The following is a 25,415-nucleotide window of genomic DNA, read 5'->3' as shown; positions in this document are numbered from 1 at the left end:
GCGCACGACGGTGCGACGGAAGTGGATCGCTTCGAGCATAGTTTCACTTTCCGTTTTCCACGTCTCGGTCATAAATCGTAAAAAAATGGTCTGTTACATGCAGGGATGTAAATTGGACTGCGGTATGGTAATATAAACACGCGCGCAGCTGTGCACACGGGTTTATTTTCTTCTTTGGTTTTTATTAGAAAGTGTATAGAAAACAATTAAACGATACATCATAGGATACATCAATACAGGTACATGCATAGACTCACTGCTTCGGAGTTTCCGCGTCTAGATTTATTTTTTTCCTCGCATCCACATCGAAAAGAGTCACGATCGTAGCAGTGGCCGAACGTAAAAAGGTACAAGAAGACAGTAGAAGATACCATGGTCCCTAGTGTCCATGGTGAGACTCCTGGTACCCGCCAAAACTGGACTCATAATCACCGACGGAAGTCTGTCCACCATCGCCACCCCCGCCATACCCCGAATCAAAACCACCCTCCTCTTCATGGACGTGAACTGGGTACGGAACATGCTTGACGACGTGATAGGGAACGTGCTTAGTAACGGTAACGGGAACTGGTCTGTCAACCGGAACCTTCACAGGGTATGGAACGGGCTTCTCGACCGGATAAGGAACCTTCTTCTCCACGGGATAGGGCGCAGGAACCGGAACCTTGACGGGAACCGGAACCGGCTTCTCTACCGGAACAGGAATCGGTCTGTCCACATGTACCTTGACCGGATATGGAACTGGCTTCTCCACCGGAACGGGAACGTGCTTTTCAACTGGAACTGGGTACGGCTTATCGACATGGACTGGATATGGTCTGTCGACGTGCACCTTCACCGGATAAGGCACCGGCTTCTCGACTGGGAAGGGCTGCGGTACGTGCACTGGAACCTTGACCGGATACGGCACGTGTTTTTCGATGGGGTAGGGCTGCGGAACCGGAACCTTAACAGGATAATGGACCTTCTTTTCAACCGGATAGGGCTGTGGCACGTAAACCTTGTAGGGCACTGGTCTGTCCACCGGGACGTGGACGGGGTAGTGGACCTTCTTCTCGACTGGGTAGGGCTGCGGAATGTGAACCGGAACCTTAACGTAAACCTTGACGGGATAGTGTACCTGCTTCTCTACAGGGTAGGGCTGAGGAACGGGGACCTTAACGGGGTAGGGAACCTCTTTCTCGACCGGATACGGTATCTTCCTCTCAACCGGATATGGAATCTTTACGTTCTTCACTATGGTTATCTGCTTTATCTTCCCCCCGTCGTCACCGTAGCCACCTCCGTAGCTCTGACCCGAATCTCCATGGCCACTCAAGTCCAGCCCGTGACCCCCGCCGATTTCGCCACCCCCGAAGGAACCTCCGTGTCCTGCGCCACTCAGGTCAAAGCTGTGACTTCCGCCCAGCTCGGAGCCCAGATTAAAACCGTGGTTTCCAATGTTCACCAGACCTCGTTTGTCCTGTTTCTTCTCCGAGGCTGACGTCGAGTCGTCTTTATCCTCGACCGACTTCGGCGACGCGTCCTTCTCGCAACATCCCAAGGCCAGCAGGCCTACCAGCGACAACAGCACCTGAAATTTGGAAATAATTATTTTCAGGCAAATTCGCGTTTCATCGTCACTAGACCGTGCCTTTTTCAACGAGTTTAATTTTGTGTAATTGAGTAAACACGGAGGAAGGATCGTCTGTCGAGTGTAAGCCTCATTTGCCTAATGCGTTCATTTAAGACGTTGCTAATGACTCGCTGGCAAGGTGTTTCACTCCAATACGTTAACTCATCTCCATACGAGCCACAGTCTTTTCTCTTCTTCTTTTTCTCGACCTCCTCTACGTGGAAAGAACAGACTAATCCTTACTCCTTATTCGACTCAATTCCACAGAGGCTTCACGATGCGTTTAGTATATCCCTCTTACCAATAGCCGCATAGTTCCGGTATCGCTGTGACCAAAGTCCAGACTTTACTGGATGCTCGCCCTCAAGAACCAGCTGACTTTATACCTACCGGCTGCTTTCCCCGGTTGAAAAGAAGAGGCACAACATATATTGTTGTGTGCTGCAGCGGTGAGTTCTGCTCACGCGGTTGAAAGTGAAATACGTACGATGTGATTACGCCGGTGTGTATAGCGTGTGTATATTACTTTTTTTTTTAAACTTTTTTCTTACCTTTCTCATATCTTCTTCATCTTCTTCTTCTACATCAAACTTGTTACCGCAACGCGTAAGACTATCTCTCCTCACCTACAACCAGGTTCTCCTACTCAGACGCTATTATACCTCGTATAGCTGCTACTTGTGTGTGTATATCCACACTTCTATATCCACTTTCGGACCGCGGCAGCCGCTCTCCGTTCCTATATAATATCCTTATGTAGCTGAACAAGGAACTGTACAAACCTCGCAAGTCTGGCATGAACGATTTTCGATCCTACTTCCGATATATCAATCCCTTTCATTTTCTCTTTCACGCTTATCGATTCCCTCTTGATACTTCCTCGACTTCATTCTTTTTCTCAGTTGCCGATAACTTTTTGGTATTCTGGGTCGTAAGTTAACCGATTTTGAATTGTGATTCGCTAAATAATTGTTGTAGAGATGAGAAAAAAAAAAAAAAATGCACAAATTATTCACCCCAATTGCTATCCTGCTTACAGTAATTTCGAGGGGATATTTTTATTATACTGGTTCGAATTAGTCTCGTGACTGCTACCTTGCACGTCCGTGAATTATGCGAACCTTGCAAGTTCATTGCTACGCGATTGGCCTCATTGCGTTCTTGCGCAGTTGTATATCTATAATACCGTAGCCACGACGCGATACAAACGGTAATGAAAATTCATGAAAGTAAAAGGAGGTTCGATATCTGCGGCAGTAGCCTGAGCAGATCGTTACAGATCGTCGTTCGCAACTTCCATGCATGGAATGATATTGTTTTACATAGTATTTCACATTTTCTGAAGCCCTTACGCTCAAGTTTACTTTTTCTTCTTTTACAATTTTTGCAATTCAAATTCCAGGTGTCTTTATTTTCGAACAGAAAGCTAGTGTTACGTAAAACGAGTTCTGCTACATACTTCGTATTAGCAGCTCGCTACTCAATTCTCTTTATACTTACATATTGTAGGTCCGTAAAACTTCGAGACACTTTTATTGCCAGCTTCAGCTACGTGCGTGTTAATAAATATTAACTATCCGGTGTACACAGAAGAAAAGGATATCTGTATTCTCCAGTAGCCAAGGAAGCTGGACACTTGCTGAGAAGATAATTTTGACGCGCAAAGTAAAGTCCATAAGGATATTTATTCAAATATTTGCTCAACGTCACGCTTTACGAATTCTGCACAAACACCGGTTTATGTAAATAAGCCTTATTATACGCGCGTGTATCTACGTACTATGTACACACTTGTAACCTGATTTTTTTTTTACATACTTTTTTGTCGACAAAACGATTCCACCACTTCCTCTAAAATTTAACGGCTCTTGTCGTTCGGACGCGTTTCGCTAAGTGCCAGAGAGAAACTTTTTCGATATCGTTAATTATCAAGATCGTAAACTTCCTGTATCCTCGGTAATTGGTAAAGTCGAAAAAAATAAAGAAAACAAAAAATGGGATGTGATTTAGAAAAAAAAAAAAAAAAAAAAAAACCACAGAAATTTAACCATTCAATTCTAATTTAAAAATAATGAAATCTACGATTTCTCTGATACTTAAAAATTTTTCCTCGATACAAAATAATTCCGTAATTACAATAACACATCGTATGAAAATCTTCGACTTCTCCAATTACCCGAGTCCGAAGGCATAATGCATATTAAAGATGGGAAAGCCGTATCATCCGTATAATGAAATCTACTTTCGATCGTTACAATTTCACTCTCTTACTTTGGGCTACGGCCTGTGTTTATATTCATGTTCGTTTTGTTCTTTCCACTTCGTTTTTTCACGCCTACCAAGGAAAGAGAATAAAAATACCCATAAGCAGCGACTCGAGCAACAGTACGTAACGGGCTTCAACCAGACGCGAACCGGACGACTTTAGGCATGGAATTACCTGAATGGTACTCCGGGGATATTACGCTGCACGTACGTACATGTACAATGAATACCGTAATGCGTATGAACTCAGTAGCGACGTAAAGCTGTCGCATCGCTCCCAAGTGTACAATTACATGGGCAAGCCATAATCGGAACCGAGAAAAAGTCGAAGAGCTTGTGTGCGAACGTTGCAACGTTTCTGTACAGTGAAAAAAATTACATTTTTCATGTAACGTGTGCAGGAAAATTCTTTGTAATAACGTGTAATAAATCTTTCGTTCTTAAAAAAACAAAACCAGGTTTTTTTTTTACTTTAGGAAATCGAAAATGGGAACGGGAAATTTGAAAATCAGTTAACAGCGAAACACGCGGTAATTTCGCGAAACGACAAGAGAAACTCTATTCGCGTGTGTACAAGAGAACCGGGTTTCGCGATTAAGTTGAGAAAAGCGAACAGGTTTCAACTTCGTCCAATTTGTCATAGCGCAGTGCGCACGTAGTTAAAACTTATGCAACAAGTGTTCTTGAGTGCATGCAGTAGTGCGAAAGGCACATCGCGATGCAGTGCGTAAAACGCAGCTGACGATGTCCAGAATCCATTACGCAACAGCAATTAGAGCTCCGTCGACAAGTGGATGAAGCTTTTTGCTTGTGAGATTGACAGACGGTTTCAAACCATCGGCAAAGTTTAGTATTTGGGTCTTGAAAAATCGAAGATCGGCATCAAAAGGGGTCTGAATTTCAATAATTACAGGCCTTCTCCTTCACAGAACCATCAAAAACTGGGATCGACGAGTTACGTGGCACGTCAAATTACCTCAAACGAGACGTGCAGAAGCAATCAACGTCACGGAACGCGAAATTCGAAACCCTTTGGTGATTCCTTGATGTGTGTATAGATATATGTATAGTGCCATTGAGCAGAAGTCGAACGGTACAAAGATCGGAGAAAGTATCGAAGAGTTTTACATTATATACGTGTTATTTACATGTGAATATATATGCATATATATACACACGTATGGGCATGATGCACGCCATGTAATCGGTTCCGTAGATGGCGCAGGATGAGGATCTCTTTTCCGTGGTGTCCCTCACCTGCCGAACCATCAATCACGAAATTAATAGGGCCCAATTTGTCGATGCTGTGGCAAGATAGGACCCAGTTATAGACGTTTAATTAAGCAATGATCACATGGCGCAGAGGCGAACGATGATTTTCTAATCTCTGCGCTATCTGATCGCTAACTGATCGTTGTTTTATGTATATTATACGAGCCTAATGCGCACGATTCTCTGCCTTGACGAGTGAAATGTAACGGGAAGTGGAATCCGAGCAGTGCTTGCAATTTGTATCGTTGCATTTTATTACAGGCGTGTGTTATTACTTGTTGAGCAATGCGCGAGTTAAACACGATTCTCTAATATCGATTTTACAAAGGCACCGAGCAATTAATTTCGTAATACCATTTTTCCAATTTATGGTTAGAAATAATCATTACAAATGTGAAAAAAATAACTAGTCGGAGCGTTTATTGGTCGGGCTGTAATCGCTTTTCAACCGCATGTGTAAAGTAACGAACACACGTGAATTGACCGGCGGTAATTACGAGGGAAACTCTCGTTTATTGACGTGAGAATCAATTAACTGAAACATCGTTGCACGATAAATTTGTAATAAATCATTTGGAGATTTTAGATACAATATATGTAATGAGGAACAAAAAGTGGAAAGAACAATTTTTTATACAGTCCCAGTTCAGCATTATAAACGTCGCATCGTATTTCCGTGGTCTATCATATAAATCGCCCGATTTTGCTTGAAAGAAACCGCAAGTAAGCGGAAACTGATTTTGAGTGAGTAACGCAGTGGAGCCAGAGTTCAACAGGACACGAAGCGTGCTCTGTTTTTAAACAAGCCGTTTAATTATACGTATGTTATTCTTAAACGCAGGCGGAAGTCTTAGTGACGAACGATTGCGAAACGTGTTCCTGTTTCTCCTTTGCGGCATAAAATTTGCGGAAAAAAGAGACGAAAGGGATCGTGGATGGAACCAAAAGTTGCAATTCGTTTCAATCCGGCATCGCATCCGGTTATTGTCTTTCAGTTTCAAACGCTACAACCTGAATCTGAGATTCGTTGGAAAAATATGTAAGTCTTGTGGTTTAAGGCGCAATTTAAATCGGCTAGAGTATTACAGAAAGAAATTTGTCCCCGCCCATGTAATCATTGATACGTATAATTTAATTAAACCACTTTCACATCCTGCGAGTGAAACATAAAGCTTTTGCCATTTACGTAGCCTCGGGGTCGCGTCGTAAGTCTGGGCGTGCAAATGCGAATCGCACAATTTTAATTACTTGCATAATTCATGATGTCCCATTCGGAGTATTTTTTGCACAATAATTATTGGAACACTTTCCAATACATTCGAACGAAACTACCGCTAATTGAATGTCAGCATCTGTTTCTGGTTCATCAAATCGGTCAAGAGAAGCTTTGCAAACCGGTTTACAATTACGGTATTATTAAGGACAAGAAAATTTTTTTGCTCCAATGAGCCTTTGTGTCGAATCTCAATTGCCACCTGAGGCGATTATTCAAATTCCTATCTCCACACCGACTTTTCTCTCGGTTGAAACGTAACGCAGACTTCACTGTTCATAGATATCTTGATCGGATAAACGATTCGTTGACTTAGCAGTATCCGAACGATTTGTCATCGTTTGGTCAAGCGCAGTGACGATTGTGCGCCGTTATGACAGAAGCATTGTTACACACGGAGATCAGAGATTACGACGATTCCTTTCGCCGCATCGCGTGGATCCATTTCACTCTTTTTTCTGGGCACCTTATTTCTTTTGTTCTCGATCAGAATAGAAATCTCTTCGCGTGTTAAGAGGTGGGCGCTCGATCCTCTCACGGCTAACGACCCAACCTTATTATACTTTTTAATATCCCAACAAGTGTTTTACCATCACCTTCGCCTACATTGACAATGATGCACAGATTCGAGAGAAGAATAAAATTCAACGCGGTTTATAATTAGATGCTGTGGTAGGGGAGTTCTTTTATTCATTCAGGAAATGGAATATTGCTTATTTTTTCATAGAGACAATGGATTCTGGATGTCGATTTGACAAGATGAAATTGCCTTCGAGGTTAAGCGTAAGAAGAAATGATCGAAATGAAAAAGGGACTTCTTGTGACTTCGGTCTTCTCTTTGAAGGTCTGCAAGTCATATTCCGTTACCTGTCAGTATAAAAGCGATATTTTTGTTCTGGAAAGAGTCCACGAAGTGAAACCTCGAACCTTTCAAATCTGGGTTTACGATCGCTTGAGCGTTTATCTGCAGTACCGGATCGTTAGACCACTTTTTACCTGTTCATTATTACATTTGTCTCCCAGTGGTGAACGTGCAGAAAAAATATGGAGAGCAACTAGCCGTTGGATGAGTTCGTATAAAAATCGTCTTTTATTACACATCGATGTGTGCGTACAAAGTATTTCGGTCTTTCCTTTTACAATATAATCATTATGTCATTAACATCAATATACACACGTGACTATGAGCAGTAGGTAAAAAAATTGAAACATCATCGACTCGTTCAAACAATATTACTACAATGTACAAAAGTTATCGTTAGAACGCTGGAGTCGAAAACCCTCTAGCTTCGTGACCATCCACTGTTCTTCTCACCTGACCATCCAGTGGTCTTGTCGCTGGACCATCCACTGCTTCCTTGTACCGACGATCCACTTCCGGAGTTGACCAAGTCGCTACTTCCTTGGGATGACCATCCGCTTCCAGAGTTGACCAAATCGCTGCTTCCCTGGGATGACCATCCGCTTCCGGAGTTGATGAGTCCGCTTCCAGAGTTGACCAAATCGCTGCTTCCCTGGGACGACCATCCACTTCCGGAGTTGATGAGTCCGCTTCCAGAGTTGACCAAATCGCTGCTTCCCTGGGACGACCATCCACTTGCGGAGTTGATGGGTCCGCTTCCAGAGTTGATGAGTCCGGTTCCAGAGTTGATCAGTTCGCTGCTACTTTGGGACGACCATCCGCTTCCAGAGTTGACTAGTCCACTTCCGGAGTTGACCAGTCCACTTCCAGAGTTGATCAGTTCGCCGCTACCTTGGGACGACCATCCGTTTCCGGAGTTGACCAGTCCGCTTCCAGAGTTGATCAGTTCACCGCTTCCCTGGGATGACCATCCAGAGCCGTAACTACCTCCTTCCGCCGAGATAACAGGTGGCGTGAGTTCGGATTGTACGGAGAAGTCACCAGAGGACAAGCTCGAAACAGATCCAGAGCTTACGCCGGCACCAGAAATACCCGACGATCCGTATCCCTGATCTACGGAGATTCCAGAAACGCCTCCGTAAGATCCTGAGTCGGAAACACCGGATGATACTCCGAAGCTTTCACCACCACTCGAGACTCCAGAGTTCCAGGAGTTGGACTGAACGCTGACGGGAACCGGAACCTGGACGTCAACTGGATAGGGTTTCTCGACGACAACAGGGTATGGTCTGTCCACCGGTACCTTGACTGGGACTGGGTATGGCTTCTCGACCTGAACTGGAACCGGCTTCACTACGTTGTAGGGTTGCGGCACGTTGACCTTGACGTGAACGGGGTACGGCTTCTCCACTGGAACTGGGTAGGGCTTGTCGACCGGAACCTTAACTTCGACGGGGTAGGGTTTGGGGACCTCTACGGGGTACGGTCTTTTGACGAAGACCTGGTAGGGTTTGGGCACGTGAACCGTGTAGGGCCTGTCAACGGGGACCTCGACTCTTACGGGGACCTTCTTGATAACCTCATAGGGCTGAGGCACATGGACCGGTACCCTGACCTCGTACGGTACCTTCTTCTCGACGGTGTAGGGCTGCGGTACAGACACCTTGACCTCAACTGGCACCCTCTTCTCGACGGTGTACGGCTGTGGCACCTTGACCTCAACGCGGTATGGCACAGGTCTGTCGACCTTGACTTCGTAGGGTACGTGTTTAGTGACGTGGTAGGGCTGCGGCACGTGGACCGGGACATTCACGTAGTGTTTGACGGGGTAGGGCACCTTGCGCTCGACGGTGTAGGGTGCCGGAACTGGCACCTTGACCTCGTACGGGACGTGACGGTAAACAGGGACTGGGACCCTCTTGTCGACTGTCACTGGCACCGGAATCTTCTTCTCAACCGTCAATGTCTTCACAGTGTTCACTGAGACTAACTTCTGGCCGCCGTTCCAGCCCTGAACTCCACTTACAACCGCTCCACCATCCAGAACTGCGCCTCCACCATTGCCTCCGGCTGACCAACCACCCCCGTAACCCAGACCGGAATTCACACCCAGTCCACCTGCGTAGACTCCTCCGTTAACACCGGACAACTGCCAGCCTCCGTTTCCGGAACCGTATTGCAATCCTCCGTTGCCACTCAGGCCCGATGATTGCCAGCCTGCGTTACCAAGGCTTGATGAACCCAATCCACCGTTTGAGACCAACGATTGCCAGCCATTGTTCGAACTGCCCAGTGATTGCCAACCACCGTTAGAATTGCCGAGCGATTGCCAGCCAGCGTTTGAACCAAGGGATTGCCAACCAGCGTTGGAACCAAGGGATTGCAAGCCAGCGTTGGAACCAAGGGATTGCCAACCAGCGTTTGAACCCAGCGATTGCCAGCCAGCGTTTGAACCGACTGATTGCCAGCCATTGTTGGAATTGCCCAGCGATTGCCAACCGCCGTTTGAACCCAGCGACTGCCATCCGGATCCGGATCCGTAGCCAAGACCTAGCGTGCTACGCTTTTCGTTCTTCTTGTCCTCGCTCGAGTGGGACTCATGGATCGTCTTTGTATCCGTTGATGTTTTCCCGCTTTCAATGTCCTTTTCAACCGCCCTTTCTGCCGCCTTTTCCGCCGCTTTTTCAACTGCGAGCTCGGCTGCTCGTTCGAGATCCTCTTTCTTGGTGGCTGCTGACGCGAGGGCGAACAGCGCCAGGAAAGCGACGAGACACTGGAATTCAAAGACGAACAATTAGTGGAAAATCTTACGTGGTTGAAAGTGGAACAAAAAGGGACAAGTCTTGAACGATAGTCAGCGAGAGGTGAACTAGTGATCGACTATTTTAATTCTGAATTGCATTCGTTACGTCTGAAAGACTATCACGACTGAGGGATAAACGGAAAAACCTAAACTACGGGAAATGCGTTCAAAGAATACGCCAAATAAAAATCAAGCTTATGGGTACTTGTATTTAACATGGAGCACAACACTAGTCCCTTGCATTATGACTTAGTAAGATACTCCTCGGACACTTTGTGTCTTGTTGGAGAATAAGAGACGAATTCTACTGACCAGATGTCTCATAGCTGTGCGTTCAAGAGACCAGGAGAGCCAAACGAGTACTGGATGCTGGTCGAGAGGTCTCCACCATTATTTATACTACAGACAACTTTCGCCGATCCGCCCGCCCGGTCCCAGAGGCCTCCGCACCGCGCCTCTGTATGTACCCACAATACATTTGGATGATCGACATTGTCCAGCTTTTTGAAAGTATGGGATGAACGCTCAACGCCGCCCGAGAAGACCGCATTTGCAATCAAACGCGATACCAATTCACACCTACGATTCTATTACTTCCTTGCGCTACCATGATGGATTATTCTTAGAGATATTACACGTCCTGGTGACAGTTCTGGATTCATCTAGCGACCATTAGGTGTCCGATTTTAGCACTTTTTTTCCTCTCATCTCGTTTTTATTCAACCTACAAAATATTTTTTAGCGATAATTGTACAAGGCTGAGGATTCCGCACATCTTTTCTTTTCGCATCCATAAACAAGTCGGCTCCTCCTCTTCCAGCGGGATACGGAATACTTGTGAAATTTTTGTAATTAGTTAATTAATAGACGAATAATGTAGCTGCAGCTCGTTTTTCTCTCGGTCCTTACGAAATTCTTCCGAACCACGAACGCGGGATAGAAAATTAGTGTTTTTTATGGAACACGCCCTGGTAATTTATGCATCGGTTTCTGCCAGCTAGTTTGTTGTTATTCCATTACCGGATACAATTGCAACCTGGGCGAATTTAGTCTGTGGATAAAAGAAAAAGGAAGACAAAGAACAACATATGATAAAAAGAACTCTCGTACTCGCCGCAACGAGATTCTACCTACACCACAAGCGGGCAACAAAGGCAAAGACAACTTTCCCGAAACGAGAAGGGCCCTCGTAATTGGCCACGTAATTTTTAACCCACACACACACACACAAATTTCTTCAGCGTCTGCCGTGGATCAAGCTTCACTTTTATTCTTCCACGTGTGTATGTAATGCGTTATACTTTTATTGAACGACTCGCTGATCGGTTAGCTTTCTGCTCCACAGGCGAGATCAACTCGCGTTACACTTTTCAACACTTTATTACAACTCTCACTCACATTTTCTGCTAAAAAAATTCATTTCAATTTCTTCGTAGTATCGCCTAGTATATTTCAATTTCAAATTCTTACTTTGAATGAAATTTTTCATGGTCAAAATCAATCCCACCGTAAATTCCATATGAAAAACATCTAAAATGATCTAATTTTATCCGAAATAAGTAATGAAACATCGTAAAAATCGGCAATTCATTATTTTGCTAAAAATTATTGTGAACCATGAATCGTAAATCGAGAACTTCTTTCACAATTCATTGAGTCTTTTTTTTTTTTATCTCAACTGACCAAATTTGAACATATAACGAAATTTTTCCGCACTCCATGTTATTTCTATACTTGAGTCAAAATTGGCAAAACCTTTTTAATTTCAAAATAAAGTTTTTCTTTCGAGGGTTAAACAACGGTTGAAATCGAGTTTGATAAAAAAAACTGCAAAATTTATAGCATCTGCGTTTTACATGTTTATCAACGATTCTCCATATTCCGTAATAAAAATATGTGTTATAAATGTCTGTAATTTAATAATTATGCAAATGTATTCAGAGTTTCGTCCACATATCGTAGTTCTTGGCTCTTCTCCGCGTGGGTTACAATATCAAGAAATGGCACGTCCTTGCTCCGCTGGCCCAGGAATTTTTGACTAACGGAGGGGGAAATTGTTGGGCAAAATAGCCGAACGGGTATAATAATATCCTCACGGTATACCTACATGCAGAAATTAATCGCCGACCGATTTGAGCGAGCTATGTAATATATATGTAATAAATTGCATAGCATGTCATGAGTCATTTCGCAATTTTGCATCGTCGTAGTTAATATGTAATATTCTCGAAACGTCGCATTGAATTTGTCATCAGCCTGATAGTAGCGTGAAGTACAACAAACGCAAAAAAAATCCAAAAGAAAAAATTCAATGCTTTCTAGTTCCACGAAGTTCTAATGAATCTGTAAAAAATTAGGGAACTTTTCTTTTTTGTTTACGACATCTTGAAAAACCAGAAATTCACTGCCACTTGATTGCTGGTCTCCGTAAAAATTTATCGCAAGTCTCACGTTTTATCTAGAAAATTTCAATATTCAAGGAAAAAGTTGTAGCGCTGATGATTCTATTTTTTATTCAAATGTCTTGTACTTTTTCTTGGTATCCACTGCCGCGGTGTTACGAAGCATATTACTAATATCCATAATTTCATCCTCGACAGAGTTATCGAGTGACCATATAATTTCGTACAGAGTGAATCGGTACCGTCGAATATATTAGGCGCCAAAAATTCTACTCAATTCAGTTTTGAGTAGGGTTATGAAAGCAACAATTTTGTGCTTTCACTAAGCGTTGAAATATCGACAAATTTTTTCTAATCATAGTACAAAACTTGTTGGGTTACGTAAGATCCGTACATTGCAATAATAAATAATAATCATATCAGTGATGCTTTCGCAATTTTCAGGTAAAAATTTTTCCCAAAATAAACTTTGAGGAGAAGTTTTCAGTTTCAAAAATTTCTAGGGGCTGCAAAATTTTCTCTGAACTCCGTGCGGAATTTATTCCGCAATTCTCTTGCGACGAAAAATAAAATTCCTCCACAGTTGGCAAAAATTCTTGCCGATATAATTTCAAGCGTAATTCAAGTCGCAAACTTGCGCTGCTATCAAGTGTAATTATTACGTCTTTAAACTATATACGAACGGAGGTGTAAAAAAGATGAAATATTACATATCTCGCCAGGTTTCTCTAATTAAAACTGCTCACGATTAGCAACGTCTGATGCAGCAGATCTGCAGAACGATGTTACGTCATTGGTCTGTCCTCAGCTGCACACAACAACCGTTTGAATGACCGTAGAAAATTCATTTTGGAGCGTTGCAGTTAGACAAAAAATTGAGGCATCGGTTATAAACATTTATAGCCTTAAGCGTTGCGTTTTATTAAAAACAGAACGGATAATTTTTGCATTTTACAATTCGAGACCGATTTGGTCATCGACTAAACCTAGCTTGTCTAAAATACTGAGAAACCAGTCGTCCCGTGAATTTATTATGTAGACATTTATGAACATGCCCCGAAAAATCAGTTAATAATAAAAATTTTCGTTATTTAAATGGCCTGCATATTCATATATGTTAAATAAATTTTAAACCCGAGAATCCGGTTCAACTTTTACACATTTCTATTCATAGTATATTAAGAGGATACAGATTTCATTCAGAATAAATAACTGAGTCGTTTGATGTTATAAAGAGTAAATTTATGTCATATTCATTACGTAATATTATAAAATAACTGCTTGGAGCCTTGGAAGATCCTTGACATTCTAACCTGAAAGGTGATCACTGCTATGTATTTTGTTAATAATGTCAACGTTGACAAGTCAGTTCATCTTTTTCTTTATTTATAATATTTTTGTGCATCTTTGATTATAGAATTGAAATAACGTTTCCCTAGACACAATTATAACAGCTAAAGTGATTTCTATGCTCGCTGAAAGGCTTTCTAATATATTGTTACAATTAACGTATTACTCTTGAACAATTATTCCTTGGTTATTTGTTTCGGGAATATTTTTTTTCCATTTTATGACCAGACCTTCCGGCCTTGGCTTCTGCTTTCACACTAAAACACTGCCAAGGTGTAGTGCGACTGGCTTTCATTCGTTTTCGCGTCAGTTTTCTGCTCGTTTATATTATTAACCGTCTTTTTGCCACGCGAAGAAAGTAAGTACCTCGAGTTAAGGCTACACGCATTTTTAAAGAATAATCGATCACGGAATTCCGAGACTACCTGCCGACCCTGGCATTCGGTTTGCACCTTCGCCTCGAAGTGTAATCAATTAATTATTCGCTAATCAGGCTAAAATTGCATTTTAAGAATTATTTTTATCCATCTTTAGATCCCTGCAGACACTCTAAGGCCATTTTCTTTTCTTTCGTTTATTCTTCAGTCAAGGCAATATCGCATTTTGTAACTGTGGTTAACCAAATGTCAACCACCGATTTGGTTTCTTGTTTTTTTTTTATATTTTTTTAAAGATTGAAGATTTGCGGTAAGCACACGTTGTTATATATCTATCTATTCGGAAATCTGTTTCCTCCTTACAATGTCCTGCAAAAATTTCTGCGACGTATCGGCGATTCCTGCCTGGTTCTCATTTTTCAACCAGATCAAACACGCAACGTGAAAGTGTAAAATGTCTGGCACTTTTTAATTTACGGTACCTGCAGGCTTATCTTTTGTTCGTTATTCATTCTTATGGACTTGGTTTTTATGCAACGACGGTGAATTATAGTGGGAGAGATGCGTGTCAGGATCGAAGATAACAGAATTTCATTAATTTTGATTCTCTTTATTGTTACTGTTCTTCGTTTACATCGATTCGTGCCTAGATTGAAAAATTATGCAGATTCACCCGGACGCTTGAAACTGAATTTTAATCACTTGATTTTCTTAATGTCACTCAAAAATTTCCGTTTTCGTTTTGAATACTGCAGAAACGAGTTCTTCAAGGTAACAAACAACCGACGTATCCGCTTCGTAAAAAGTTTTGTAATTCGTATTAATTATTTCGAGATAAATCTTGAGAGAAATATAAAATCTTGCCAAGAGCATCCAGTTCATATTTAGAATTAGCCCATAAATCCCGGGCAGGTATAAAATCTTTAAAAACTCCTGCGCCAAGACTAGAATCACTCACGTAATTTGCACATTAACGTTTAAGGACACTTTTCCCGTCGAGCTCTTAACGACCGCTGTGTCGTTAAAATCTGGATCTCAATCTCGAACATGTGCATGCCACCGTATAATGGAGGCTGCAAAGTCAGTGAAGAGAATAAAAAATGCTAAAAAAAAAAATGGGAAAGCGAATCGATCTAGCTGCTGCTGAATCAATTAATAACTCGAAGTACGCATCCGATCAATTTCATTTTGCAAGCACACGCGTTGCATTCACCACTTGCGAATCACTGCAGTTATAAAATTTGCCAAAGAGATTTATGTAACGATTGTATCGTTGTCTTGGAAAGCGGAAGCAGTTTTCGTCCAATTGAATTCCGGTGAGATCATAAACGAAAAAAAATAAAGTTAGTGTGGACTGGCGAGCGAGATCATCTTTCCACACCGCAAGTCCCTTCAGGCCGATCACCGTTTCTCACTTTCTAAATCAAATAAAGAACAACGAGCGCTGATTTAATGCGTTATGTGAGGGTGCCAGACTCGGTATTTACTTTTGACGCAACTTAGTCTTGAAGTGTAAAATAAAATACGGGAGCAATCTCGGATTTAATGGTCACTCAAGAGTCACCTCTGATCTCTTCGTTCCAATTATGTCACTGGCATAAATGTTGCAAGTAAAGTTTCATGTACGAAATAGTTATGAACATGATTCTTCGTTGCTCGTCATTTTTTTTTCTCTTATATTTTTTTTTCTTGGTCCATTTACATGAACAACGTTGGTTGTTCTGTCGAACGATTTCATGCCTACTGAAAGTGGGATTTTATCAAAGGGCGATCGGCTCATCCATCGTCCGAAAATCGATTATGCAACTTTGCATACATTTGGTTATAAGTCGTTTTTGTGCAATGAGACGCGTTAATACACCTGTACGGACACCTGCAAGCAAGAGAAGAAATGATGTAGCAGTGGTTGCAGCCCGTGAGTGACATCGATAGTTTACAGCCATTTTTTAATTTATCATCTCTGCGTGGCTGTGGGGACCGATTACATTACCTGCAATCGTGCATGTGAAAAAAAAGAAAAAAATTTTACCGCAATTCGGCTACAGTGGAATATAAAGTAGATTTCATCAATAAATGCAAATCGTGACATAATTAACGACCAAGTTGACTTTTTCGCTGTTTAAATCCGGTTTCGGTGTGATTCACTCGTCAGATTGCAAGTTCAAAATTTATTCATCCTTACTCTTCACCCAATTCGTTAGCCATCTGGTCTAATGTCACGCTATTGGACACGTGATACTCATAATGATTTTGGTTCCGCTGTAAAAACTGGCCACTAAATACATTCTTTGGTTCCAGTCGAGCCAGGCTGGCACTGCTCGCCCACATGACGTGCTCATCGCTTTTAAAACCTGTCACTTTTAACATTCCTTTACAATCACTTCTGAATTATGATATTACCTGCTATTCAATTATTTTTCAATAACTCAATTCTTCTTAACCTTTAGCTAGCACCTTGGAGTCGTTCACTACCTCAGAGTTTTTAATTGAAATTTCCGTTACTCGAAGGTTTCTACCTTTTGAAAATTTTTTGACTACTTTAAAGTTAAGAATTATTGTTGCAAAAAAATCTAGTCAAAATATTAAATGTCTTTGGTGCATGACCTCAAGGTTCCAGCTTAAAGGTTACCCTTATGCTACACAACGGGGTCAAAATGACTCCACGTCATGTTCACCGTAAATTCTATACGAAAATCATACAAAATAATCCGATTGATCCAAGATAAATAATGAAATATCGCAAGAATCGTTAATTCATTTTTTTTCCAAAAATACCTTTTTTTTCGTCACTCAATTGCTCCATAATTTTTCTTCTCTCAAATATCTTTGCCTTGAGAGTTACTCTCAGCTAAAAATATTGAAAATTCAAATTATAATATAAATATAATTTTTTGAGTAGAATGAATCGATTTCTGGTAGTCTATTGTTTTATGAATTTTTTTTTTTTTTTTTTGATTCATATTCAAAATTTCATTTTGCTCATGATAGTTGATTTGCCTTGAAAAATCATAGTTTAAGTGTATCGTAAAATTTTTTAAATGATTTTTTATGTGGGGTCTCCACCGACCCCAATGTGACACCAGTGTCATATCCAGGAGGTGCCTCACACCTTGGCTTTTATTTCGAGATTTTTCATCCAGAATGTAGATTCGATGGGTACGGAATCTTGGAGTGAAATGGACGACATGGTTGTCTGTTTCGAAACTAAGGTGTTCATGAAGCTCCACAGGCTTCAGAATTTAAAGACTGATTAAAGGCCACGTGAATTCGAGGGATTTATTAGTGTCTTATTTGCATTCCAAAACCGGCAAACGGTGATGGAGAAGCCCGATCTCATCGAGGCTGGATCGTTTATTCGAACCTGATTGAGTGAGACGATGGTTCGTCGAAGGTCGATAGAGTCCATAAAATTTTATACTTCCCTAAATAACGTTGCGTAACTTTAAATTTGATACCAGATGCCTGAAATTTCGAGACATTCCTCTTCGGAGGATGGAAAAAATAGGTTGTCTAGTGAAAAAATTAAACGGGAGTTTTATTAGTAGGGTACCAATCAGTCGTCAGATAAGGATTTCCGGGTTTAATGCTGCCGTTTGATATTCTAAACGCTGGTGATTAATAACGTTGTTTGTCAGCTCAGTGCCATCGAAGATTCGCTCGGATAAACAAAGTGGAGGATTACTTCAGGTTTTTTTCTAAAGTCCACACCCCTGATTGCGTCAGAAATCTTACTCGTTAAATGTCTGTTTTGAGAAATATTGCGAGATAAATTTTTTTCTTCCTCACTCTATAAGAGCCTCGATAATGTATGCTTTATTTTTTGCTGACAAACTTAATGCAGTTTATTTCAAGGAATAAAATACGAATTTCTCGTCTTTTTATTTCAGTTATACAAATATTCACTGATTTCTGAAAGTTTTTTTTACAAACCGCAGGTTTCGCCATTCCATGCGCGTACTTCTCGACAACTCATTCGTTAGGTTTGGTCACAGATCATTCCAAATTTATTCGAAAATTAAACTGGTTGACATTTTGAGCCAAGTGTTACAATAAACAAGAGGAATTAAGCAGCTATCAAGGTCTTCATATGTCATCTTATTACCACTGCTATTACTCTTCTCTTTTTTCTATACTTTTAAACTCTGAAAATATCCTTCGCATGTATGTATAATTATAGCTTCTCAAAAATATTACAAATAGGGTTCAAAATAATCGCTGCACAATAATGCAATCATAATTTCTCAACATCATAATCAAATAAATAACAACAAGTTAATCAGTACAAGTAATGTATTGTTATATAACAATGGAGATGATCGGTGCTCCATTTTATCCAGAATCTACAGTCTTGATTTGGACCATGAGTGAGCCATGATCACTCAACGAGGTACCAAGCATTGCCTTCAAATTCCAGCACTTTTATCTGGTCCCTCAACCAAATCTGCGATCCCATAATCGAGCTATCGGTTACCATAATCATTGACCGGCGCATCAGAGGTGTAATTAACCAAATGATCCATAGCCTCATCCATCAAAAGTGGCTTCTCGTCTGGCACTGGAACCGGCTGTTCAACCAGGACCTTATCCGGATATGGAACAGGCTTTTCCATGGAATAGGGAACCGAGTTTTGAACTGGAACAGGGTAGGGCTTCTGGACATTAATCATCACCGGTTTTTCCACCTTGACTTCGACCGGGTAGCGAACGATTCTTTCGACAGGATAGGGTTGCGCGTAATGTTCCTGAACCTTTACCGGCACCGGGATGTTCTTTTCGATAGGAAAAGGTCGGGGTACCGGAACCTCGACTTCGTAGTGTATCTTCTTCTCTACCGGGTAAGGCTGGGGCACATAAACCTTCAAGGGAACCGGCCGGTCCACGGGCACCTCGACGGGATACGGTACCTCCTTGACGACCGGTACCGGCTTCGGTATTTTAACCGGGACCTTGACATATACCTTTACCGGATACGGCACCTCCTTCTCAACGGCGTAAGGCTGCGCGACCGGCACTCGGACTGGGTATAATATCTTCTTTATCACTGGATAGTGGACGGTTTTTTCCACGGGATATGGCACGGCCACCTTTTTTATAATCGTTATAACGCGGTAGTTGTCTTCGTGGACGTGCTGGCCCAGCAATCGATCCTCGAACTCACCACGTCCGTGATCCTCTTCTACGTGTCCAGCGCTGCTCACTCCGTCTGAAAATTTTGAGAATTCGGGTTATCGAGTAACGTGATTTCCAAAATGTCTCAATGTCACGAAACCAGGCTTATACTGTTTCACTGGAATTTCAATTTATCCTGGAATCATTGGAGTTAACAGTCGAGCGGTGAATGGTGGTCGGTATCTTACCTGTTCCATGGTCGATGCGATCTGTTCCAAGCAGTCGTCTTTTTTCGTGGTCATTCATGTCCTGTGATATGCTAAAGTGTATCACCCCATAGCCCAAACCCATTGATGTTTGACCCCCTTTTTCACCCCATGAATAAGCTCGGACTCGCCCCGTCTGAAGTGCCAGTAAGATAGCGGTTACGATCCATGAAACTCCATGCTGCTAAAAGTCGATCGATGGAGGTTAAATTCAAGAATGAAGGTTTTAAAATTAGGAGACACAGATAGCCAAAAAACCGATGAAACCGATACCTTTTTCGACATTTCGTCGACGTGTCGGTGAGGTTTATAGCAAGTTGAAGCTCTTCGCGTGAGATGAATCGCAGTTTAACTGACGGCTGCTGGAACTGAGAATGCACTTTTTATACGGGATTAGAAGAGCGAATCGAGGCGTGAATCGTTCAACTTAATCTACAATAGATTTACAGCTTTCCCATTGCACTAGTCATTCGCACGCGAATGAAATTCCTCTGAGTGCAACGACGTTTTTCTCCCGATGTCAGTCCGGCAGGTAATTCAGTTCAAATGCAAGTCCAAAATATAAGCAGTGGTTCCAATATTCGAAAGTTCCCGAGTAGAATCCTGGAGAATCCAGGCCTTCCGTCATTCGGAATTTCGATCGATCGCCGGGTGCAAGGTAGAAATCGTTAAACGGGATTGGTCAGCTCCTTTTCTCTGTAATACGAAGATCGTGTTTAACGGACACTTGGTTTCACGAATAGCACGCGATCTCTCCTTGGTTTGAAGGCTTCACTCTCGATCTTCGATGCATCTTCTCACGGTTTACGAACACCGGCTTAATTGCGCTGAAATGCATGGCAATTAGCGGATTCATCCCGCCCCTTGATCACTGTCTTGATCTGTTGAATTCGCTCTAAGACAGCCACGCTCAGTGATCACCACAATTCTAATTTACTGTACTATTAAGTCTACGATCATAGGTTCTAATCATCTACTTATTTGTAACGCAAAATAATCGGCAGATGGTTTAAATTGAACGACAGGTTATCCTTAACTCGCTTTCAAGTTTCGTTTCTCGTTTGTCCGCTTAATTGAATTCTCATGTATCAGTCGTCCTGTGAGAACTGCAATTGTTACTTGAACCATTGTTTCCTTTCGACGGTTTCATAAACACTTATTAGCAAACAAAGACCCACAAAGACACGGCGTATTTGTTCACCGTTCATTCTTTTCATCGGTCAATATAGCCCCTTAGATTTTTACGAGCTGATAATTGACTCTGTAGGTCGAACAGATTCATCAATCCAGCTTATATTCCAAGGTGTCATGTTCCATAAATCCGCACAATGGCGCAACAGTTCATTTCCTTGTGAAAATTCTACCTCGTGAAGAAGACCGAGTCCTCATAAGGCGCGAGGGATTTTCACTTTCTTGAAAATATGCGTGTTCACCCTGCAAATTTCATTAGCATTAATATTTCTTTGTCCTGAACGTTTATGACAACGAGCCTTAGACTGGTTAACTTTTAGAGACTGGCTTTTCAACAATTATTCCGCGTGCGATGTAAATCTGAGGTGAAAAAGTAAAGTGCGACACGTTTGGCATGAAAATTGAAAATTGCGGATAATCATCATGGGAGACAGTTACATGGCGCACGTTCTCCACCAGCCGTAATGGATCATGGTTTTCAGATGGTAACTTGACGTTGGTTGCAAATTTCCAACTCTGCGTGTACGATGACTAGGATAGAAAGCAGCGCTCTTACCAACAAGCCTCTTTTACCAATCCACTATTCTCTACGCACTTCGATGCAATTCTGACCGGATGTGGTGGCTCTGCAGGCAGCAGTTACTGTAGACCAGATGTAATACTAATTGCAGCTAATTGTGTAAGCAGTCCGTTTGCTCTTCGTTGACTCGAATGGCATGAGAAACATGAAGAATCACATCATTGAGGGTCGACACTTGACATTTAAGGGAAAAAAACTGTCCAAGTAGTTTGTGGTTTATCTGAAAATTCAAATTTATAGATTCCTAGCATTAATCCTGCTTCGAGGTCGCAAAAAATTGTCAAATCGAGATACCTTGATGACTACCGTTCTCTATAATCGATTCCATGTTTATGGATGAACTTGTTTACTTGTGTTTGGTGCTGAGGCATTTTTTTGCTTTCGAGCAACTGACAAAAACCATCAGCACGCAGCCGGTGGTCGATGTATATTACCATAAATGATTAATGAGTCCTCTGTCTTGCCTCAATTTGTTAAGTCGCTAAATCGACTTGGACTATATTCCAGGAGAGAATTGAATTAAAAGATAATGAAGAAACTGGATCAACGTGAAACAAAAACGTCTCAACACTGAATCAACAATCTTTATCGCTATCGATCAATTCGCCAAAGTTGGGATAGCGGAATGCCTACCAATACACATATTCTCGTTTTTCATTGATCAATATCGAGCTATGAAGCATGTTCCCAATTCGAAGACAACGAAAAAGAAAACAGATGGTAAAACAAAAATCCAGCAAGCGTCAACGATACCGCAATTGGTACCCGATCCAGTCTCCCACTTCTTTCAAGCAAGTTGATCATCGACCAAGTGAGAGGGGAATTGTGTATGGAAGGAGAGATCATTTCCTGGGCTTGGGACATCGGTTCTGTGTTCAGCGTAGGAAGAAGAAGAAGAAGAAGAAGAAGAAGAAGAGGGTGGAGGAGAAGGTAGAGCGGAGGAGGAGGGGGAGGGTGGGGGGTACTCTTACTTTCAACCACAGGCAGCCGCATGCGTTAATGACTGAGCTTACGTAATACCGGATAAAACTGGGAGGCGTCGACGTAAGTCACTGTGCGTGTGCGGCGTCCAGTCGCTGGTGCGAAACCGTCATGACGACAGCTCGATGGATACACACATACGTATTACTTACTTACATGTATAATAAGCCATGGATATTGCAATACTTTGAATTAACCGGTGTAACGGAGCGTAAGAAGTAACCGTTGAAATACGTGTATGATGACTTTCATTTGCCACGTTTAAAGAGATCTTGTAGTCCATTGCTCACATTACGCCTACGGAAGTAGCGAGGTAACCGTAGGACGCATTCCTGAAAACTGGATTGGAATGCCTGCGCATTTTCCGCGGAAAATGTCTTGTCTTTCCATAGCTGTTGACCATGTAGCGCGAGAAGTTTAGATCTTAAGGGATGATGGGTTGGTGGAGTAGGTACAGAGGATAAAAAGTTGCTTAAATTTTTCTAAAAAAAACCAGTTTATTTCATTTATAGTATAAAAATATTTCACTGTACAACATGCATATAGCGAACGATTGTTTAGGGGTTGATTAACGGCTCTTGGACTCCACTGCTGGTCTGACAATTTAACAAGCATTGAACAGTACCGTAGAAAACATGACTCCGAGGTCTTGCCCAAAGTCGGCAAGACCCCGAGTTGCTGTGCATTCATCAAGTCCAAAATCTCGATCCTAACTTTCGATCCATTTCTGGTGGTCTGCTACACGTCGTCTAATCAACCCCTCCCATCGTGACTCTGTCCATCTAATGATGATGGGAGAATTCGCTGCTGTATGTGTTCCCGCTGCTGTATGTGTTCCCGACACCCAGACCGTGTCCGGAACTGTAACCCAGACCGTGCCCGGAACCGTAACCCAGACCGTGTCCGGAACCGTAACTCAGACTGTCTCCAGAACCGGAACCGGAACCGTAACCGTAATATCCTCCGTAACCGGCGCTGTTGTAACCGTTTCCGTTAGCGCTACTCTCATAATTATTATATTCCACATTGTGAACTGGAACCGGGTATGGAACAGGCTTCTCAACTGGGTACGGGACGGGCTTCTCTACGTGAACGGGGTACGGTCTGTCAACGGGAACCCTGACTTGGTACGGAACTGGCTTCTCAACTGGGTACGGAATATGCTTCACAACGGGGAAGGGCTGGGGAACCGGTACCTTGACTTCGTAGGGCACGGGCTTGGGCACATGGACAGGGTAGGGTCTGTCTACCGGAACCTTAACTGGGTATGGAACTGGCTTCTCAACTGGGTACGGAACCGGCTTCTCCACCGTGACTGGGTATGGCTTCGGAACATGAACGGGGTAGGGCCTGTCGACGTTGACTTTCACGGGGTACGGGACGAGCTTCTCGACGGGGTAGGGCTGCGGCACATGGACTGGAACCTTGACCGGGTAGGGCACCTGCTTCTCAACGGGGTAGGGTTGTGGAACGGGAACCTTGACGGGGTAGGGGACGTGCTTCTCTACGGGGTAGGGTTGCGGCACGAGCACCTTGACGGGGACGGGACGGTCGACCGTGACGTGGACGGGGTACGGAACCCTCTTCTCTACCGGGTAGGGCTGCGGGACGTGGACCGGAACTTTGACCAGTACCTTCACTGGGTACGGAACCTGCTTCTCAACCGGGTAGGGTTGCGGGACCGGGACCTTGACTGGGTAGGGTATCTGCTTCTCGACGGGGTAAGGGATGTGCCTCTCAACCGGGTAGGGCACGGCAACCTTCTTCACCACCGTAACCGTCTTCACGTGCTCAGCGGCGCCTCCGTTTCCGTAATCTCCCAAGTAGCCTCCGATGCCTGAGTAGCCTCCGTAGCCTCCGTAGCTTCCGTAGCCTCCGTAGCCTCCGTAGCCTCCGAAGTTGTTCGACGAGTATGAGTTCAAGCCTCCAAGGTTCGATGATCCGTACAAAAGACCACTGTGACCACCCCCGATGTCGTAGCCGCTGAGACCGCTGTAGTCACCGTAACCAGCAGAGCCGGAGCCGTAACCGTAACTGTAAGTGCCATGGCCGATTCCACGTTTGTCTTGCTTCTTGGATTTATCCACAAGTGACGACTCTTTCGGAACCACCGCCTTTTCCTCCTTAGCACTAGCCGCCGCTACATCCTCCTTAGCGTTAGCTGCTACGGCGAGCGCTAGTAGCGCTAGTAATAGCTGGAATAGGAGAAAAAGGTTTATAAAGAACTGAGAATCTGTCTCGATTTCAATCAACTATTCTATACTCAAAAGTCAACCGAGATACTCGAAGGTGAAAGAAGACCAAAAGATCGACAAAAGGGTGTAATTCCTGATCGGGGATTTCACTTGTCGTATGTATAACACTTGATTTTAAAGCTCTCGCATCGAATTTCTCCCAATGTTATGGGTACACTTATAACGCGGTTTCCTGCTCGTTTCGTAACAACGTCACGGACTGGTTGTAAAGTATATCGTTATCGACGTACCAGGCTCTTCATTTTTGTGTTTCACGATGTTCTGGGTGAGTCCAGGAGTGAACTGGATGCTGATTGCCGTTGACTCCGGGCCTTATATACGCGGCACACTTTCGCCTTCGGACGGGGCCCAGCCGCCTAGGCCCTACCCCCACGTTTCTTTGTGCGACGAAGTCGGGCCCACCGATGAGGTCCTGCCTCTCCCCCTTAACGCTCGTGTGGTTTCGTCCGATTTTTTTTTTTTTTTTTTATGCCTCACTTTTTTTAGTCTCTCCTCCTCTTTCGCTTGATTCACTTTTTTACCCAAAGTAGCTGTAGTAAGTTTCTTTCTCGAAGAGAGTTTATACACACGAGCAGCCGACACTAGACGATTAATTCAACCATATGATGGTCGAAAATTATGTAAAGGACGTCTGGGACGAAGCAGTGAAACCTGTGCATGTCACACGAGGTCTTCTTCTCTTTCTCTCTCTTTTTCTCAAGGTAGTTCGAATCTCGTCCACGAGTTTCGCGTAGGTTGATACCATTATTTATCTCCATATGCATTTTTTTCTCCATCTCTTTTCCACTTTTTTGTCTATCGGATTTAGTATTTT

At 42.9% G+C, this 25,415-nt stretch overlaps 4 protein-coding genes and 1 long non-coding RNA gene across 8 annotated transcripts in view; 2 read left to right on the top strand and 3 right to left on the bottom strand.

The window, feature by feature from the left end:
• The window catches only part of LOC124408058 (angiotensin-converting enzyme-like), a 42,898-nt gene that overhangs the window by 8,742 nt on the left and 8,741 nt on the right, over window positions 1-25,415 (top strand). The gene's annotated exons all lie outside the window — the stretch shown is intronic.
• LOC124408062 (proline-rich protein 4-like) lies at window positions 162-24,992 on the bottom strand. 2 transcript variants are annotated; one of them, XM_046884725.1, is made up of 3 exons: window positions 24,832-24,992; window positions 23,384-24,541; window positions 162-589 (listed from the first exon to the last, which is right to left on the bottom strand). In XM_046884725.1, exons 1-3 carry the CDS (start codon window positions 24,841-24,843, stop codon window positions 380-382), a joined length of 1,380 nt encoding a protein of 459 aa, XP_046740681.1. In that variant the 5' UTR covers window positions 24,844-24,992; the 3' UTR covers window positions 162-379. The 2 variants fall into 2 exon arrangements, with proteins under 2 accessions (XP_046740681.1, XP_046740682.1); XM_046884726.1 differs by lacking the exons at window positions 23,384-24,541; window positions 24,832-24,992 and adding an exon at window positions 1,917-2,032 and having other exon boundaries at window positions 162-1,573.
• LOC124408070 lies at window positions 5,866-24,616 on the top strand. Its single transcript, XR_006929395.1, has 3 exons — window positions 5,866-5,875; window positions 21,779-21,784; window positions 24,481-24,616. It is a non-coding gene; the product is annotated as an uncharacterized LOC124408070 (long non-coding RNA).
• On the bottom strand, window positions 7,497-10,552 carry LOC124408057 (uncharacterized transmembrane protein DDB_G0289901-like). Of its 3 annotated transcripts, none has more exons than XM_046884718.1 (4): window positions 10,403-10,552; window positions 8,131-10,060; window positions 7,907-8,022; window positions 7,497-7,816 (listed from the first exon to the last, which is right to left on the bottom strand). In XM_046884718.1, exons 1-4 carry the CDS (start codon window positions 10,412-10,414, stop codon window positions 7,709-7,711), a joined length of 2,166 nt encoding a protein of 721 aa, XP_046740674.1. In that variant the 5' UTR covers window positions 10,415-10,552; the 3' UTR covers window positions 7,497-7,708. The 3 variants fall into 3 exon arrangements, with proteins under 3 accessions (XP_046740674.1, XP_046740675.1, XP_046740673.1); XM_046884719.1 differs by having other exon boundaries at window positions 7,497-7,861; window positions 7,952-8,022; XM_046884717.1 differs by lacking the exon at window positions 7,907-8,022 and having other exon boundaries at window positions 7,497-7,861; window positions 8,060-10,060.
• Window positions 18,669-19,942, bottom strand: LOC124408066 (proline-rich protein 4-like). The gene is made up of 3 exons (XM_046884732.1): window positions 19,868-19,942; window positions 19,577-19,778; window positions 18,669-19,422 (listed from the first exon to the last, which is right to left on the bottom strand). The coding sequence occupies exons 1-3, from the start codon at window positions 19,877-19,879 to the stop codon at window positions 18,680-18,682; spliced, it is 957 nt and encodes a 318-aa protein (XP_046740688.1). The 5' UTR covers window positions 19,880-19,942; the 3' UTR covers window positions 18,669-18,679.

Source organism: Diprion similis, chromosome 7 (assembly GCF_021155765.1).
Source record: "Diprion similis isolate iyDipSimi1 chromosome 7, iyDipSimi1.1, whole genome shotgun sequence".
Lineage (NCBI taxonomy): Eukaryota > Metazoa > Arthropoda > Insecta > Hymenoptera > Diprionidae > Diprion > Diprion similis.
This window is presented reverse-complemented; position numbering and strand designations above follow the sequence as displayed.

What these genes read in the sequence shown, in the direction of transcription:
- LOC124408057 (XM_046884717.1), bottom strand. An exon ending in TGATCAACTCTGGAACCGGA is followed by an intron (nt 7,862 to 8,059) that starts CTCATCAACTCT and finishes GGAAGCAGCGAT; the next exon opens with TTGGTCAACTCTGGAAGCGG.
- LOC124408066 (XM_046884732.1), bottom strand. An exon ending in TCGCATCGACCATGGAACAG is followed by an intron (nt 19,423 to 19,576) that starts GTAAGATACCGA and finishes CAAAATTTTCAG; the next exon opens with ACGGAGTGAGCAGCGCTGGA.
- LOC124408062 (XM_046884725.1), bottom strand. An exon ending in AGCCTGTTCCATACCCGGTT is followed by an intron (nt 590 to 23,383) that starts CCAGTTCACAAT and finishes CCATACCCTGTG; the next exon opens with AAGGTTCCGGTTGACAGACC.